Source organism: Babylonia areolata, chromosome 24 (assembly GCF_041734735.1).
Source record: "Babylonia areolata isolate BAREFJ2019XMU chromosome 24, ASM4173473v1, whole genome shotgun sequence".
NCBI lineage: Eukaryota > Metazoa > Mollusca > Gastropoda > Neogastropoda > Buccinidae > Babylonia > Babylonia areolata.
The window spans coordinates 16854754-16874042 of record NC_134899.1 but is presented as its reverse complement, the minus strand read 5'-3'; the positions used below and the strand labels follow the sequence as shown (position 1 = coordinate 16874042).

At 40.6% G+C, this 19289-nt stretch overlaps 1 protein-coding gene across 1 annotated transcript; it reads right to left on the bottom strand.

Annotated features, from left to right (window-relative positions):
• Positions 1–1145: 1145 nt before the first annotated feature.
• On the bottom strand, positions 1146–15938 carry LOC143298747 (amidophosphoribosyltransferase-like). The gene is made up of 12 exons (XM_076611681.1): positions 15819–15938; positions 14417–14624; positions 12390–12526; positions 11827–11960; positions 11125–11237; positions 10174–10319; positions 8284–8391; positions 7425–7553; positions 5820–5947; positions 4532–4753; positions 3669–3789; positions 1146–3050 (listed from the first exon to the last, which is right to left on the bottom strand). Exons 2-12 carry the CDS (start codon positions 14608–14610, stop codon positions 2917–2919), a joined length of 1566 nt encoding a protein of 521 aa, XP_076467796.1. The 5' UTR covers positions 14611–14624; positions 15819–15938; the 3' UTR covers positions 1146–2916.
• Between the last annotated feature and the right edge of the window lie 3351 nt (positions 15939–19289).

Sequence of the window (19289 nt, the reverse complement as noted above, 5' to 3'; positions counted from 1 at the left end):
GAAAGCCACGATCGTGGCTCTGTTTACATAAGGTCCGACATCGTAAAACTGCCTCGTTCTGGTGTTACTGCCTCCCTGCTTGTGTTTGCACAAACTTTGACCGAGTTTATGAGTCCAGATCTTCGTATTTTTGTAAACAATGAATGACACTGAAGTTGACAAAGCTCAGGAAATGAGTGACCTTGTCACCAGTGATGATTCGTTTGCTGACAGGGATTCTGGTGAAAACGGCTTTGTTATTTTGACACTTGGGCATGCTGGCTTGCTTGCTTGTTCATTCAGTTTTGTGTCTCCAGCCACAAAAACTGGGGGTGGGGGATGGGGGGTGGGGGGGGGGGTGGTAAAGTGGGTTAGGCATGGGTCTATTGCGATTTCTTGACCAAATCAAGCTAGAAAACTGGAAATTATTTTGATTTAAAGCATTCTTGCTGCTTTGAAAGCAACATGAGCTAAAAGAAAACATTTATTTCTGTTTTTGCCTGTGATTGCATAAAGTATTGTAGATGTGCGCGTGCGTGGTGTCGGTGGGTGTGTCTCAAACAAATAATACAATGCTTATAATTTCATTGTTTCAGTTATATTCATATCATGATTCTGCAGCCAGAACATTTTTTGTAGTTTAATTCCAATTTTGAGATTCTGACTCTGTAAAAGATGTGAAAATACCTATAAACATTGTTGTTGACGTTTTTGGAAAAACAAGTGTGCAAAATTTAATTATATCCTATGGAATACCTCCAACTACATACAAGGTACAGCCTCCTTCTTACTTTTATCTGATTCTTCTTTCACTCTATTTTCCAACAAGAAAGGCAAAGCCTTCAAGACTCACTTGTGATACACTTTAAAAAAAATCCAAGCTGTTTATGTATTGAGTATAATGCATTTACTGTTACATTTATATTTTTTGTATTCTCTAAACTTGGCACTTTGATCTGATATTCGACCCAACAAAAGATCTGTCACTATTATCATTTTTTGTTCAAACAGGAACTTCTTTTGCTAAGCGTGGAAGTTTTGTTTATTGCAAACGTTTTTGTGTAGGCAGTAAAACAAGGGAAATTACTCTGCTGGGGAACTTAGTTTGCTTTAAACTGATCTTTCTCATCTTAAACATTACATTTTGAAATTATACTCAATACATAAAAAGCTTGCATTTAAAAAAAAAAAAAGTTCATCACAAGTGAGTCTTGAAGGCCTTGCCTCTCTTGTTTCAAAATGTAATGTTTAAGATGAGAAAGATCAGTTTAAAGCAAATTAACTCCACTAGCATTACATAGTAGTAATTTCCCTTTTTTTCTATCTGCACCAAAACGTTTGCAAAATAAATAAAGCTTCCATGCTTAGGAAAAGAAGTTCCTGTTTGAGCCAAAAATGATAATAATGACTGCTCTAGCTGTTGGGTCAGAATATCAGATCAAAGTGCCAAGTTTAGAGAATACAAAAAATATAAACATAACAGTAAATGCAGTTTGCATATGATTAGGCTTCATTCTTTATTTTTTTGTGCCCATCCCAGAAGCGCAATATTGTTTTAAACAAGATGACTGGAAAGAACTGAATTTTTCCTATTTTTATGCCAAATTTGGTGTCAACTGACAAAGTAGTTGCAGAGAAAATGTCAATGTTAAAGTTTACCACGGACACACACACACACACACACACACAGACAACCGAACACCGGGTTAAAACATAGACTCACTTTGTTTACACAAGTGAGTCAAAAATGTATAGGTTTACCTATTTATTCTTACTGATAAGCATACAAATGCCCCAAATCAGAGCACAGGTAGCGGAGGCAAACTATCCCTTCGTTTTAAGCATGATTTCTGTATTGCTTTATTATATCCAGCACTTTGAGGGTTAAAATTCAGTTAGGAAAAATCTCACGAACAAATGTCTTTGTGCACAGATAGAGATCTCTAAGATGAATATTTTGTTTAAAATTGTACAAAAATGACATTCCTTGAAGTCTCAGCAAATAATATCATTAAAATGGCCACTATGCAAAGCATAAATGAATTCTAGGTGAAGGCTCCCATGCCTCACACACCCAAAACACCATGAACATGGATTTGACAGATCAAACATGTGAATACCACTTTATCAGCATTCTCAGATCTTCAAGTATGCAACACTGCTCTCAGTTAAAAACGAGTGCTGCCTATTTCAAATATTAGTTCTACCATCATCATCATACTTCACCGGGTTAATATATTCAAACCTAGAATCAAAGTAACCCTATCAAATTTTGCAGTTCTATTGTGCAATATCAAGGGTTGCCTGCCAAAACTGGCTATCTGGTTTTGGGATCGATTTGAGAAAAATGCATCTAAAAAAGCTGCTCTGCGAAGAAATTATGAAGACCACATTTTTCTTTTTCATCTTATTGCTCTAGGTTAAAATGAATATTATATGGTCAGATCTTGAAATCCTGAAATGTGCCAGTCATCCAAATAAAGCCATTAACAGCATGCCACTTCAAGAAAGAAAGCAACAAAAGCTGTAAATGCGAGACCAGCTTGATCCCTGGTAAGCAGTTTTAGCAGGACAAGGAAACAAGAAATGGGTCAGTACTGTGGAGCAGTGAAGTGCACTCAACAGACTTCCTGGGAATGGACAGAGTCAGTAATCTGACAGACCTTCATAATATGATGTGATCAAGTTTTTTCTTAAAAAAAAAAAAAAAAAAAAAAAAAAAATCAATCAAATTCATAAATGAGATCAGTTTTTCTTTGAAAATCAAATTCATAAACCATCCGTAACTTTGGAGAAGTTTATGGCTTGCAGAACCTACATGAATGAAAAATGGAACAATTTGGCCAATGCACAGGTCGGGCAGGCAACCCTCGCATCTCATAGAGCAATCAGCTGTCATAAATGACAGAGCGGGGAGTGGCACAACGCTGGTCACCACTACCACTCCGGAGTGACGGGATACTGGCCGTTGAGACAGGCGGTGCAGTGACCGTAGGGTTTGCTCTTGTCCACCCCATCCTGTACTGCTGCCAGCAAGCCTTCGATGGACAAGTAGTGCAAGCTGTCCGCACCTGGGAAAATGAAACATTATAATCATTATTATCACTATCATTATTATCATTACTAGTATTATCATCATCATTCATACTTACATAGCACCTATTTTCCGTCAGAGACCATGCTCTGAACATTTTACAAACACAGAGAAATTTGCACATCAGGCTGCTTGTCTGGGTAGAGCTGACAGAAAGTTGCCTTTAGTCGCACTCATTACTGGGTCAGGGTAACAGTCCTCTAATGTACATGGTTCTGGGGAATTCTCTTTAGTTGTGCCTATAACATTCCAGCTGCCTTCACTTCATTAATATCTTAAATGCATCTCCTTGTGCTTCCTCTTTTGTACAGACTGAAATTCATGTAAAAAGAACTTTTTCCCCCAGCAGTGTGGTGTCGTGTGTTTGAACCAGTCCACATGCTTTGATGCCTACTTGACAATAGAAACAAACAAGTTCTCTCAACAACAATGCAACCTTTCTTCATTATACAAGAGTTGCTGTTTCCAAGAATGTTCAGCTATTTCATTTGAGATTACTTGGTACCCACTGAGGTAAAGCAATGCAAGGTTTAAAAGACAAGACAAAGAGGTAAAGAAGAAGATAAAAGAGAAAAGATTGAAGTAGTTTGCTTACAAATGAAGTCTCTGATCTCATCAACACTCATCTGATTGGCGACAAGCTCCTCCCGTGTGGGGATGTTGATGCCCATGCAACACGGGTACTTGATGGGGGGAGAGGCGACGCGAACATGCACCTGTGAAAAATATTTAAGTAAACCAGTAAAAGCATTCTGATTTTGTCTGATTGCAAACAAAAACAAAACAAACAAAAACAAACAAAAACAAACAAAAAAAAAACACCCCCTCACCCCCCAGCACCCAAACAATCAAACAAAAACAAAACATAAAATAAACAAACAAACCCCCCAAAACAACACCCCCTCATCCCCCCACCCCCCAAGCAAAAGCAAAAAAGAAGAGAAAAAAAAAGAGACAATACATAACAAAAACCCCAAACAAACCCCCCACACCCCCCAAAAAAATCCCACTCATGTTATATTTCAAACCACCAATATATCAAGTAACAGACATCGACCTGTACATTAAAAAATATCTTAAAATCATTGACTTTTTTACTCCTGGCCCCAAATGCACGACACCATACACAGAATCACAATCATATCACACTCCTATGGTTAAACACATTATACATTTCACAACGTTAGATCCCAGGGATGAGGATTAATTTTCATGACCTTTTGTTTTTTAGATTAAAAAAAAAAATGCTTTAAAGCTCTTTTTTGAATGGTATTGGTCAAGGGCTTTATAAAAATTCAAAACACTTTTCCAGACTCTGAAGGGCAAAGCATATATTTCCAAGACTTTTTACCGCCATGGAAATGTTTCTGTCATTTTTGCTTCAGACATCCATAACTCTGCACAAAACCTGCACACATCACATCACACCACACTACAGCAAACTCTCTCTCTCCTCACCTCTTTTGCTCCAAATCTCTTCAGCAGGCGGACAATTGAGCCCATGGTGTTGCCCCTGACGATGGAATCATCAATGAGCACGACCCGTTTCCCGGCAAAGTTCTCCGACAGGGGACCAAACTTTTTGGCCACGCCCAGCTGTCGCAGCCGCATGGTGGGCTGGATGAAGGTGCGTCCCACGTAGGTGTTCTTGCAGAGCACCTCTTTATAAGGAATGTTGAGCTGCAGAGGACAGGACAACGCAACACCAATGAAGATACTTGCAACAAGCTTGGTGTTCTCATTGACGTTTTTGTAGCAGTGATTTTTATTTTTTGGACATAGAGGGGGTTGCAAGTCCAACCCTCCTCCTTTTCGCATCAGGGCTTTAGACCAGTACAGGTGGAATTGCATCAAATTGATAGTAATAATAGTATGCATTATTATTACTAATACTATGTAGCACCTACTCTCCAAACAGGGCTCTGGCATCTTTCTTTTAACCATGGTAGAATTATACACAGAAATGGCAGCTTCTACTGAATTGTGCTGTATCATTATTTGTCGTCACAGATCTCAGAGCATGAAATCTGGGCCGCTGTCCCCAGGGAGCTCCAGTGTAGCACCACCATTTAGTTTTCTTTCTGCAAGTGTATTGGATGAATCATCAAATCAGATTCTTCCACAGAATTTTACTTGTGGACAACTTTCTGCAGGTTCATTTTGTGTGCAAAGAGCCCACTGCAGATGGGACCTCGGTTTGTCATCTCATCTGCAAGATGCTGATATGTCCCTTAAAACATGAAGTGTTGTATGATCTCCTTATTTGCAGCAAAATAAAGGTGTGAGACAAGGAATAAGTTTTCATAACCTCACTGAACTACATCAATGTTGTTGTTTTTTAACTTTGTCTTATAAAAAAGAATCTACTCTGATACACACTGCTAACATAATGAAAAAAAAAAAAACCACACAAAAAAAACAATGGAACTTTTGTTAAAACTTACTGCCACAAAGACATGACAAATATATTCCCCATTCCTCATGCTCAAACACTGTACTCAAAGAAAACCAGCTCATACCCTGACCACAGACACACAACTTTCATCAGACAAAATAAGACAGATCATAATTCTTTATTTCAAGGATGATAGACAAGTATTTGTGTACATTTTCTCGTCCAGTCCTCATCCTAAATACGGTCAAAACATCACAATACTAAACAACAAAGGCATAAACATGCTGGTAGTAATTTGAAATAAGTAAATAAATACAATTCCCCCCCATCCCAGACTATAGCAGTACATACCGCACGGGCATACTCCATAGCGGCAGGCGTGGCAGAGTCCGGCACTGTGCTGACGATGTCGGCCTCCACTGGTGCCTCTTTGGCCAGCTGGGTACCACAGCGCTTTCGTACTGAGTGCACTGTCTGGCCTGGTGGTCACATACACACAGGGTGTAAGCAAAACACAATGCAATTTCATCTATCTATCTATCTCTCTGTCTATAACAATCTATCTATCTATATATCTCTGTCTATATCTATCTATCTCTATATATATACATGTATTCTTTTTTCTTCTTTTAATTACACAACCAACATTAACTTTTTTCTTCTTTTAATTACACAACCAACATCAACTTCCTGATGTAACTGTGATGGCACATGGATGGATGCTGGGTATTGGAGTGTTTCCATTGAACACTGGTACAAATTACATGATCTTTTATATGTGAATTCTGTGTGTATAAACACAAAGGGGGTGGTTCAGGCACTAGCAGGTCTGCACCTCTCCCCCTTCACCCACCTGCTGCACCGAACTGGGGATCGAACTCAGAAAACTTGGATGAGAATCCTGCACTCCAACCAACTGAGAGCGGAAAAGGAAACTGCTGGTGGGGTGTGGGGTGGAGGAGTCACAGGTCATACTACCAAGGAATTAAATAAAGTTTCCCTCTACAGAATGGTATGTAACTTCAGCATCTGATGTTACAGATGACTGGGAATCAAACAAAGCACCTTGTATGTCCATCCCCCTTATCTTCTGCTCTAATCCAGTGTTCCCAATGGGCCTGATTTTTTGAGGGTCACTGTGACCCTTTGACTGGAATTTTTGAGGGTCATTGTCACATTTCTGAGGGTCAACAGGAAAACATACAAAAAATCAATGAAGACAATTGTACAATGAAAATGAAAAGAAACCCACACCTTCTCCAAACAAGGGCATTTGAAATGCTTGAATACAATGAAAACACAGTCAACTACTTATAATGAGCACATAACCATACTCACTACTAATGAACACACAACAGCGTTTGCCTGCATCGGCAAGGGAAGTTACTCTAACACGTTTTTGGCCAGCTCAGTTTCGTCTGCTATGCACTAGCCTAAGCTTAGGCCCACGATGCGTGCTTCGCGGTTTTCCTGGAAGCCGTAAGATGCTTGTTAGTTTCAGGAAAAAGTGTGCGTCACATTGACGCACAGGGTAAAAATTTTGTGCGTCAAAGTTGTAAATCTGTGCGTCATTTACGCACATATGTACGTTTTTGGGAACACTGTAATCTATCCCCCTCTTCTTGCACTGGATAGTGGAGACTGGACAGTGAAATAATAGACTGTGTACTGAAATAATACTGGAGCAAATACAGGTTACTTAAATATTTTTTTTCTTTTCCAAGAGTTTAATTGTACTTTAAAGATAATAATAATTTCTATATTTCTGGATATGAGAATGTTTCACGGTGACTTTTTAAAGAATTTAGAATGCAGTCTGTTCACAAATAGTCAAACTAATACTGTGGGACGATTCAGTTCTGCATGCTGTGAATGACTGGTGTAAAGTGCTTTATCTGTGTCTGCACAGGATCCATTGCTTTATAGATTATACATTTTTATCATTGTAATGCTCACCTTCAAAGATGGAGTCTGGGCGAGCGAAGTAGACGTATTCAAAGAAACAGAAGGCGGGGTTCTTCTCCTTGGGCAGGGGCACCACCATTTTGGATCTGATGCCTTGCTGGCTGATCTCCACGATTTCCCCTGAAAGTGCGCAACATGCAGGATTCGCTTCATGGAATGTTTTTCAGGCTGATAGTAAGAACTATCATTATGTTAATAGTATATATATATATATATATATATAAATTATGAGGATAAAAAAAACCCCACCCCAAAACATTTATCTAACAATCATTAATAATATATACAGCGCATAATCTTGCATAATGCAATGTGATGAACTGTACACACTTCACCCAAACAGTTTATGCCCTATGCACAACCAACACTCATAAACAGCCACACACACACACACGCACAAAAACCAAAAACAAAACAACAACAACACAAAAAAAAACAAAGCAAAAACCAACACCACCTTTAACATACTCAACCCTTTCATTACCAGAGGTGCAGAGCTATACAAAATGAAAGTACAATGAAGCTCAAAGAGAAAAGGATTAAAACAACAAATAAAGACATGTAACTCTCCATTTACAAGGTAAACAACTTCCAAGTCCATGCAGCTGATGCTACCGACTGAGCTAGCACACAGGTAAATAAAAGGTACCAGATGAACACAGACCCAGAAACTTCCTCAAAAAAGGAAGCTCCAGGCCTGTCCCTCATACTGATCATTCGACATAGGCACACAGCAGCAATGACAAGGCACACAGCAGCAATGACAGCTGAACCAGCAGCAGCATAAAAGCTGTGTACCTTGTAAATGGAGAGTTACTTCTCTTTATTGTTGACTAATAGCTGTACATACCAGGCAAGATCTCTCTGTGGTACGTTGCCCCGACAGCGTTAAAGGAGCACGACTCTGAGGACACCACCCACCCATCCAGCTCGCTGTCCTTCACGTCCTTGTTTTGCACTGAAAGAAATGACCCTGAACTCACCGCTAACAGAGGGGGCAACAGCAGGGTGAGTCAGTAAAAGCAATACAGAAATAAAGCAAGCAACAACAAGCAAAAACAACATGCATAAAGGAATGTAAAAAGCTACAACATATATATAATGCAACAACATCAAAACAATGAATACAATAAGCAAAGAGGAATTTAAAAAGCTGCAACAACAAACAAACAAACATTACAATATGCACAAAGGAATATAAAAAAAAAGCAGTAACAACAAAACAATAATACATACAGCAACTTGAAAGACAACAAAGAAAACAAGCATAAAAGATTTTAAAAAGCAAACAATAAAACAAGATACATCAAAGAGCCAAAAAGGCAACAAACACAAAAATAAGCTCAAAGGAATTTCAAAACAACAAATGCAACAACATGCATGAAGGAATCAAAAAAGCAAGAACAAACAAAACATCGTGCAAAAACATCATAACGGATTTTAAAAACAGTAACAAACAATATATACAAAAAGGGATGCAAAAAGCAACATCTGCAAACAAAACAATATATGCATATAAAGGAATGTAAAAAAAGCAACAATTACAAACAAAACAACATGCATAAAAGAAAAGGAAAAAGAAACAAGTTATGCATAGAGGAATGAAAAAAAAAAAAAGAACATGCACAAAAGAAAACAATATGCATAAAGCAACATAAAAAGAGTAGATAAAGCGGAAACAGGTGAACGAGACTGGCTTCCCCTGAGTAGATAAGGTTTTACACTGAACAGATGTTCTGAGCACGCACTCATGATTAGAGCAGGATGTGCACTGATCGCCATGGGAGCGCCCCTTGTGTGGTGTTTAGACTGGGCACTGAGCACTAGTGCCCTGAACACAAAAACAGAGCAGGCAGTGAAACATCCATCTAGTGTGACAACAGTGTTAAAAAACAACACTTATCAGTCACACATGAATGTGCTAAATATCTATTACATGTGCAAATATGACACGGTGTTAAGATCTCTCACACATGAACGTGTGACTTTGCAATTGAAATCTGTGATCTTGCACCTGTGTTTGCACATGCATGATGAACTGTGCAGTGTGACTTAGCAGAACAGCACATTAAGTCGATCACCAAAACACTCTGGGTGTTGTGTGGATTTAAATGTTCCAACTGCAATGTAATCATATTTACCCTGCACACGTTCTGTTACACCGTTGCAGACTGCACATAATCATTCTGATTAATGATATGATTGTATAATGTTAGTGACATGATTACTAAATTAAAAGATTAATCAAACATTTACAAAAAACCCCCAAAAAAAAACAAACAAAAAAAACCAAAAACAACTTTGCACTAAATGTGCAAAAGGAATTTTTGTCAAAAGTTATTCAGCTTCAAAATGATCTTTTTTGCAAGCTTTTTTCAACAAAAAGCAGCTACTCTAAAGTGCTCTTCTTTTCTCTTAACACCTACCTCCCCCTTCAACCCCCCTGCTCCGGTCAACAGCTGCTCTAAGTAGGAAAAAAAGAAACAAACAAACATACAAAATACAAACACACACACACCCACACAAAACAAAACAGGAAACATCTTTTCCAATATTTCTTCTCTTCCTCTCTCTTAGCTCTGTGAAGAGTCACTGGGGCATTGCAGAGAAGAAATGCTCACTAGATTCCTCCAGATCTATTGGTTGTGTCAACAACATATAAAACAAAGTGACTCTTTGAACATGTCAAAAAGTACAAACAGGACCCACGAAGAAAGAGATGACCGACTGATGGACTCACCTTTGCCGGAGAAGGCGCCAGCAGGCAGCAGTTTCCCGATACACAGGGGTCGGTTCCCGAAAGGGTCCCGAACAGCGTAGATGCGATCCGGCAGCATGACGAGTAGGGAATAGGAGATGGTGACCTCCTTCATCATTTTATGGATTCTGCAGTGTCAAGGGTACAGTGTAACAGGTGGATGAAGCAGAGATGCCAATCCTTTTGAACTCTTTTCACGTTAAGTATGAAAATCTTTTAAGAAACATTTTGATTTTTTTTTTCTTTATTTGGTTTTTAGAACAAACAGCCTCTCTCTCTTCTCCCGAAACCAGGATATACTCAGTTACTATCATTTTCATTGCTGAACAGGTTTGTTTCAGGGCTGGCAGCACTGTCAACCCTGTTGCAAAGGTACAAAAATCAGTTACAACAAGAACCATAACAAATATAAACCCTGCCCATCACAACCCCCACCCTCACCCCCCAAAGGATTTCCCTTTCACAATCCCATTTTGTGCCAAGTTACCACACAGTATCCATCGACCCTTTGGGGTTGTCTGGGTTGTCACAACACAATGAGTTTGGAGACACAGCACAGACAGTTCTGTTGACCACCAGCACTGAGACTGAGGCATACAAACCTGGATGTGTGGCTGTGTATGGGGGACTTGTGATGAGAGTGGTGAAACAGTGATGCCACTGAAACGGTACAGATGATTGGGGCAGCAGAAATAGAATAAAATAAATTCAATGAGCCCAAGGACAGGCGTGACTGATTTTTTTTGTTATTCTGAAGAGTTATGTACAAGACTACGATTTGAAATGCATGTCCTAATACCAAAAAAAATAAAGAAACAAAATACAGATTAAAAATTTAAAAAAAAATTTTTTTTTTACCAAATTGCTTGCACAGAAATACAAATAAAATGAAGTACTCCCACCCGTGTTGAGTCTGAGTCATCAACCACTCACCTTCCCAGCCAGTTGGCTCCATTGGGTTCACCGCATTCTGGCTGGTGAGTCAGCAGCTGAGTGAGCAGCTCGCTGTCTGACCCTGTAGACAGCCCTACACCGTGCAGCAGCAGCTGTGGATAGGAAACACAAACCCTGTTACTTGTCATGCCTCACTCCAACAGTCCATAGGAAACACACACACACACACACATACACACACACACCCTGTTGCCTTTCCTACCTCACTCCAACAGTCCATAGGAAACACACACACACCCTGTTACCTTTACTGTTTCACTGTTTAGAGCAATTCTGCCCTGCAGTGGTGTACAAGAATAATGTGCTTCTTGAACTTCTGCCCTGTGTGTACATGCATGTTCATGTGCTTGTCTGTGTATTGTATGTCATACTTGAATGCATGTTTTATCATTTGTACGTATAGCTTTTATTGTCCGGTAAATGGCTTCTGAAGCAGATTTGGGCACTAGCAGGTCTGCACATCTGCTGACCTGGGAGATCAGAAAAAAATCTCCACCCTTCACCCTCACGGTGCTACTACCAGGAATTCAATTCCTCTGATTGAAAGCCCAATGCATCTGTCATCATTATCAGGAAAATGCAGCATGTGCACAATAATAAAAATTTCTGTTGAAAAACAAACAAACAAACAAAACAACAAAACAAACCAGCACACATGGAGGCAAATGCTGAGTAAACTACCTTTTTCTTCAGGGACTTGGCTTTGACCAGCTCCCCATTGTGGGCCACTGCGATCAGACCATGCAGCGTCTCAACCACAAACGGCTGGATGTTCACTGTAGAGGAGGCCCCCTGGGTGGAGTACCGGGTGTGACCTGTAAACAAATAATAATAATAATGATATGAAGAATGTCAGTGGGTGCATGTGTGTGTGTGTATGTATGTGTGTATTCTTCAGTTTGAAGTTTTTTTCACTTTAAGTGATATTAGTGGATATATGTGTGTAGATGCATGTGTGTGGATGCTGTGTGTGTGGATCTGTGTGTGTGTGTGTGTGTGTGTGTGTGTGTGTGTGTGCGAGCGCATCTGTGTGTGTGCCTACCTGTGTGTTCATATGTGCATGTGTGTGTATGTGTGTGTGTGTTTGTTTGTGTGTTTGTAAGCATGTGCCCATGCATGTGAATGCATATATGTGCATTAAACATATACAGATCTATAAACAATTCACAAAATACAGCAAAACATTAAAATGCAATGGACAAAAATCAAACACGCAGTTCTGACCACAGATTCGACAAACTCACCGATGCCCAAGCTGCCCTTCAGCTTGCTGACGTCCTCATCCTTGAAGGAACTGTTGACCAGTCCCATGTGCTTCTGGACGCTGAACTTGGCATCAGGGGCCCCAGTGGACGTCACAATGCCTGCACTCTCCTGACCCCTGTGCCACACATCACAGATGTTAATAATTATTCAGCATCAGTTCTTCACCAGCTGTCCTACAAGATGTAAATGCGTGTACTGGAGACAAATTAAAAAATATGTTTACAGGCCTCAAAGGTATATCTTATTTTGTATATTTTTTTGTTGTATTAGTATATCTTATTGAAACATGTGTTTCCTCCTTCACAGTGATGCAGCATGGCTGGCATACTGTTGCTGCCAGTGTGTATTGACCTGTGTATATGTGTGAGGAGGGGTGTGTAACTGGCTGTGAAGGTATGAGTGGATGAGTGTGTGTGTCACAGAACAAAAACTTAATGTTAGTGTATCTTTCATTCCAGTGTCTTTAACATGTGGTTCTTCTTGCATGTTCAACACCGATTTTATTACATGAGTTTTTGCAATGAATATTTTGATGGATTTTCATGTTCTGAAAGTGATTGTGCTTTCTATATTTAATGTTACACTTGACAAATTACTGAGAATTCAAAGACAGTAAAAGTGTATCATATCTAACCTTATCTTACCACATTTGTCATCATCCAATATATATCATCTCATATTTTGATGAGTCAAAATATAGGGAAAAAGTACTGGAAGTTGTCAGCTGGTGTAATCAAAACAACTTAGAACTCGACGTATCAAAAACAAAAGAATTAATTTTAGATTTCAGGAAGGCCAGATCCGACCCCTTACCCCTTATCAAAGACAAGCAAGTAGAGATCATCAGTGAATTTAAATTTCTCGGACTGATCATTTCCAACGATTTGAAATGGGAGAAAAAGACGGAAAAAATTGTTAAGAAAGCACAATAGCGCCTGTACTTTCTCCGGCGCCTCAAAAAGTTTGGAATTAAAAAAGAAATCATGGCTGATTTCTTAGCAGTCATTGAAAGTGTGCTAACTGTCGCTATTACTGTTTGGTATGGAAACATTTCCAAGGCAGAAGTTGCAGCCCTTAACAGAATCGTAAAAACTGCCACCAAGATTACCGCCGAGGTTGATCTACCTTCTCTAGAAGACATATATTATAAGCGGCTACTCAAAAAAGCAAAATCAATCAGCCAGGGCAAATCACATCCAGCTTTCGGAATTTTCGAGATGCTCTCCTCTGGTTGACAGTACAGAAGTATACTGACGAAAACCAATCGCTTTGCCAATAGCTTTTTCCCAAAGCAGTCAATGCCCTGTCTCTCGAACAAATCCAGTGTGATAAATAGAAATGTGCAATCAACAACCATCTACCTGAAGATCTATTCATCAGCCCCATCCACATGTAATACGCGGCTTCTGTTCAAGCGTGTGCGTGCGTGCATGTGCAGTGGGTGTGTGCATGTGAGTATGCACAAGTTTTTATATTGATATATCCCAATTTCTACTGTATCTGTGTTTGTGTATGATTTATGTTAGTACCTTCTTATAATATACTATCCCCCCCCCAATATTACTTGTGACCCCGGTACACTTGGTAATAAAGACATATTCTATTTTATTCTATTCTATATCAGTACTTCACCAGCTGTTGAACAGCCTGTAGACACTAATCATTACCCAATATCAGTACTTTGGTTGATTTACAGTCTGTAGGTACTGCATTAGTCATTTTCCAATATAAGTATTTGAGCTGTTCTATGGTCCTTAGATAAATGTGGCACATCATCTGCATGGAGGAGCACCATATACCTAGATGGAGGAGCACCATATACCTAGATACCTGCTGTTATAGAGAGTTTGCATATGAAATGCATGTCTTAATTTTTAAAAAAAGAAAGAAAATCTGTTAAAAAAATAATTTAAAAAAAAAGCACAAAAAAACACCAACCAATGAACACAGAAATTCATTTCATACAGACAAATTCCCGGCCATGAGATACGGAAGCCAGTCCTACCTGTGCTGTACTCCAACCAGTCCAAGGTGAATGATGGAAGCCACGTCCATAGCAGACGTGCCGTCAGTTCTGGTCACACAGCCAAAAAGGCCGCATGCCTCACGGAGTCCGTAGTCCTCCATGCTATCTGTGTGCTCAGTCGCAGCTTTTGTGCTGTCAGGCGTGTCCGCAACACATGTCTTGTGCTCAGCCATTTTTCTTCTTGAATCTTGTCATGAAAAACACACATCACAACCATCACATGATTCAATCATAGGAAGGAAAGTAAGAAGTTCTCTTTGAAAGTAATGAAGCCTTAGCTTGTATCATGTACGGAAAAGGTTGTTGCTTGCTTTAGGCTTCTGGTTCCATATACAATTTATTGTTGTAAGAAAAAGAACAAGGCCTCCACAGCAATCATCCCAAGAGACAAGAGATACTGACAGTGACACATGCAATGGTACTGGACTATATATCAAAACAAAACAACAAAAAGAAAAAAAAAGTGGGGGGTCGGGGGGGAAGGGGGAGGGCAGTTTTGCATCACAAGCCTGAAGTAGCCACGAACTTGCAATGCATTGTACAAAGTGACGTGAATGTGTGCATTTCATTGGTGATGTGGCATAAATGTAGCATTGTTCAGTCAATAAAACCATACCTCTTACAGTATATGTTATCTAGTGTGATCCATTATTATACATTTCTGAGCTGTATTTATCTTTTCAAGGTATCTTGTGTGATACATGTTATATTTATAAGGGCTGTATTTCTCTTTTCAAAGAAGCTGCAATTAAACGAATAATGATACTTAAAGATGAACCTATAAACACACACTTGCTGGCACTTGTGCATGCTCCCACATTCATACACATGAGCACAAAATGTACAACTACAAGAATTATTCTCAGCATGCATAATATAATCATAAACATAACCACAGAATAAGACAAAAACAACACTATCAAGTCTATAATGGAAAGAAAAACTCATGTGATGCTGATGTGCGGACACACCATTACAACAACTACTTCTATTACTACTACTACTGCTGCTGCTGCTACTACTACCGCTACTACTACCACACACACTCACACACATACACCACAAATAAAATCATGCTTCTTTTGTGTGCATACCAACACATGCAAACTTATAAACTGCATCACCGATTACGTGACTCTTTGATCTTCACAGTCAAAGCAACACAAAAGTCGTCATGCTAACAAAAACTAGTGATATTGGCCGGTTAAGTCTACTTCGAACTTTGTATGTGAAAAGCTCTGATCAATGTAACCTTTCTAACAACCGGACAAAGTTTATTCTGCACACCTGACCACACTTATGTCAGTCGTTTATCACAGTCATTTCGCACACAGTTCATGAAGGCCCAGTGAATGATTATTATGCTTTAAAATACTAATACCTGTTTAAAGTAATGTCTGTTTCACGTCAACGATCTCTGAGTTTGTCTTTCCACGAAACGGACGAAGACGAAACGTGTTTGTAGACGATCCACAACGTGGTCCGACGTCCTTGACTCCTTGCTAGTGATGAAATATTTTCGAGGGTCAACGCCTCATGCGCGATTTGCAATAGTTTGTGTCGCATCGCTTCTGGAAATTTCTCCGTTCCAAATTTTAAGATTAGTTTTTTTTAATGCGGTTTATCATCTATTCTGAATACGAATGAATGTGTAGTTAATTCTGTTTGTTTTAGGGTTTGTTTTTGTTTTTTTGGGGGGAGACCTTGTTTCATTAAGCGGATGGATATGGTTTAATCACAGCTGTCAATAGTGACCCACGTGTGTCGGACACCGCAGATTTGGGCCCATCCAAGAGCCTGAATGAGTTCAGTCTTTGTGCTAGTTGTGTGAGTGCACTGATGTGTGCGCGAGAAATTCCATTCGGACACACCGAAAAAGTGTCAGAAAAGAAAACCCGCGCATGATGGCAACCAAAAGGCGCCAGAAGTTGTAGTAACCCAGGTGCGCAATATTAATCCGCTGTTATGACGGAAATATCACCATCACAGCAAGTTTATTATTGTAAATGATACTACGGACGGGGAAAGCCAGGGGGGGGGGGGGGGGGGGCGGGGTTCGCATCTTCACACGAAGTAGCGGGTTATGCACATACTGAATATTGACTCAGTAATACCTTGATAAGTATCAGCCGGCAGCTGAATTGTCTGGGGCCAGGAAGTACCGGCTTGCCGCTGTTCGCTGTTGTGGCTGGAAAGAATGGGTACACGGCATGTTCGAACATACTGTGCCTAACAGTAATGCGGCGAAATAAAAACATACCAAGTCTGACCCTGACCGCGCACTCAGTGACGAGGTGCGCACTCACACACACTGGCACGTCGACTCAGTCACGGTGGGACACCATGCTGACATTGTCGTGTCGGACACACACATACACACACACACACCGCCGGCACTGACACTACACTACACACACACACACACACACACACTGACCGCCGGCACTGACACTACACTACTGACTACACACACACACACACACACACACACACACACACACTGACACAGTCACGGCACCCTGACACACAATACAGTGCGTCACACACACAGTCACACACACACACACACACACACACACACACACGGCACTCCGGCTCTCTATGAAAAACCGCGGCATTACAATCACTGTGATATGGAGACCTACGTGACATTTTTGTTCGTAAAACTGAACAATAATTTATTGCTTAGATCTACTCAGTTTAATTTGTTTACAAATTAATCAGTCAACTGAATCGTGAACTAAATCCATCCGCACTGGACCTTCAAAAGCCGGTATCGGGACGGGTTTTCGCAGAAGTACGTTCCCGAACGCCGGGCAATATCCACTGACGTGTTCTACTGATCCGGCCAGCACAACTTCACGCACTGAAGTATAAACCGCGGTATACGTTTGTCCCGTGACAAGGCCTGACTAAGCGCGTTGGGTGACGCTGCTGGTCAGGCATCTGCTTGGCAGATGTGGTGTAGCGTATATGGTTTGTCCGAACGCAGTGACGCCTCCTTGAGCAACTGAAACTGAAACTGAAACTGTCCCGTGATGTGTCACTGAGTTTGATCACGTTCACTGTCAGTGTCACGCGCACACCGCGGCACGTCAGTGTTGTATTTTAGGTTCTGATATCATTGCAAGTAGCCTGCCGGTTGCACCACAGTTATCAATGCGTCCACGTGTGTTAGTTTTTTTTACGTGGGTTAGGATCGATGATCCTGTATGTGACTTGTTGGCTTGCTCGAATATTGCGGGTGCCAACTAAAATGAGTGACTTGCTCAAATATTTTGCTGGCTACAACTAAAATGAGTGGCTTGTTCAAATATTCCACGGGTGACAACTAAAACGAGTAGAGCTTAACTGATCTAAATCATTAAAAATTAAAACGGTATTAATCTATATAGCCTTTATATATTTTTTCACTATACATAGTTCATCGTATTGTTTCCTTCATGTTCAATTTTACCATCACCCTTCTTGGACAGCCTTCAAGTTTATGAAGTTGGGTAGGTATTTTTCTCCCAAGGTGAGCGACTGATCAAGACTGAATACCACTATTGTGATTCAGTGATGTCTGTGGATCATTCGGCAAGGGTGATGAGTACCCAGAATAATACTATTTGACTAATCCACGTGGGACGAAATTATATATAGGTATCAGCAATACAATTTGATAGCCGCATGGATATGTCAGCTGACTCAGTTCCCAACCCCTGCCTCTCCAAAGTTCGGCGGGCCTGTACAACTGACGACAACTGAGCAAAATCTGCCAAGATTTTACTCAACAAATGAAATACTCATCACCGACCACTGCATGAACAATTTAACGAATGCACTCAGTTGAAATAAAATGCTGGCAAACTGAACAAAATAACACATAACATAAAGAAGAGATCTATTTAAAAACAACAACAACAACAACAAAAAAACCCAACTCACGTCTTATTTGAAGCTCCTCTCGAAGAATGGTTCGATCCGTCCTGTCACACCACGTTAACCCTTTCACGTTACTTCAGCACAGCAAGCTATCTTATATAGCCCCGCTGTCACGGTGTTGAACTGGTCAGTAACTGCTGATAGGTCGGACAGAGCTGAACTGATGCCGATTCAGTGGTGGATTGAAGATGTCTGTGTTGGTCCTGTCGACACTTATATGGCCAGCGACAGGTGAACACGTAAACAGCTGAGAACGTGCTGATTAGGCCAACCGTTTTTATTTGAGCTTCACTTCGGGCAGTAAGCGTTCTCTGTCTTAAGCAATACACGTTAGTTCCAAAGAGGCCAACAATTCCACTACCCCATTCAGGACCTTCACTTCGGGCAACGTTATCTGTCCTAAAGAATACACGTTAGTTCCAAAGAGGCCAACACCACTACGACAACCACTACTTCAGGTCGAACAACCTCCCTCCTCGCTGGTTGTCACGTTTGCAGCTATTAGCGCAAGAATAGCCGGGTGAAAATGACGCTGGAGCTGAAGAAAGAGAAGACGAGGCAGCTGGGTACAATTGAGGGAGCGACGGATCCGTCTGTCTGTACCCCTTCAGTCAGAACGGCGTGGCCCGAGGAAAAGGTGATTGACGAACACTTCAGAACTACTTCAGCCCAACACGAGAGTTAGGACTGAAAGCGGTGTCCGTCGATCCTTGCCAACGGCGGTTTATACCCAGGCTGGACGTTCGTGGCTTTGTTCAACGTGGGACAAGTCAGGCCCGGGGTTTCACTGCCACATGAAACATGAACAAATTTAACCTTGTTGATGGAGGCCTTAAGTGAGTTGTCCACTTCAGTGACCCGGTTCTTGTAGGCTTATCTGGTAACTGTGGTCCCGAGGAGTTGCTTACTTAGGCTGTGAGCTGTG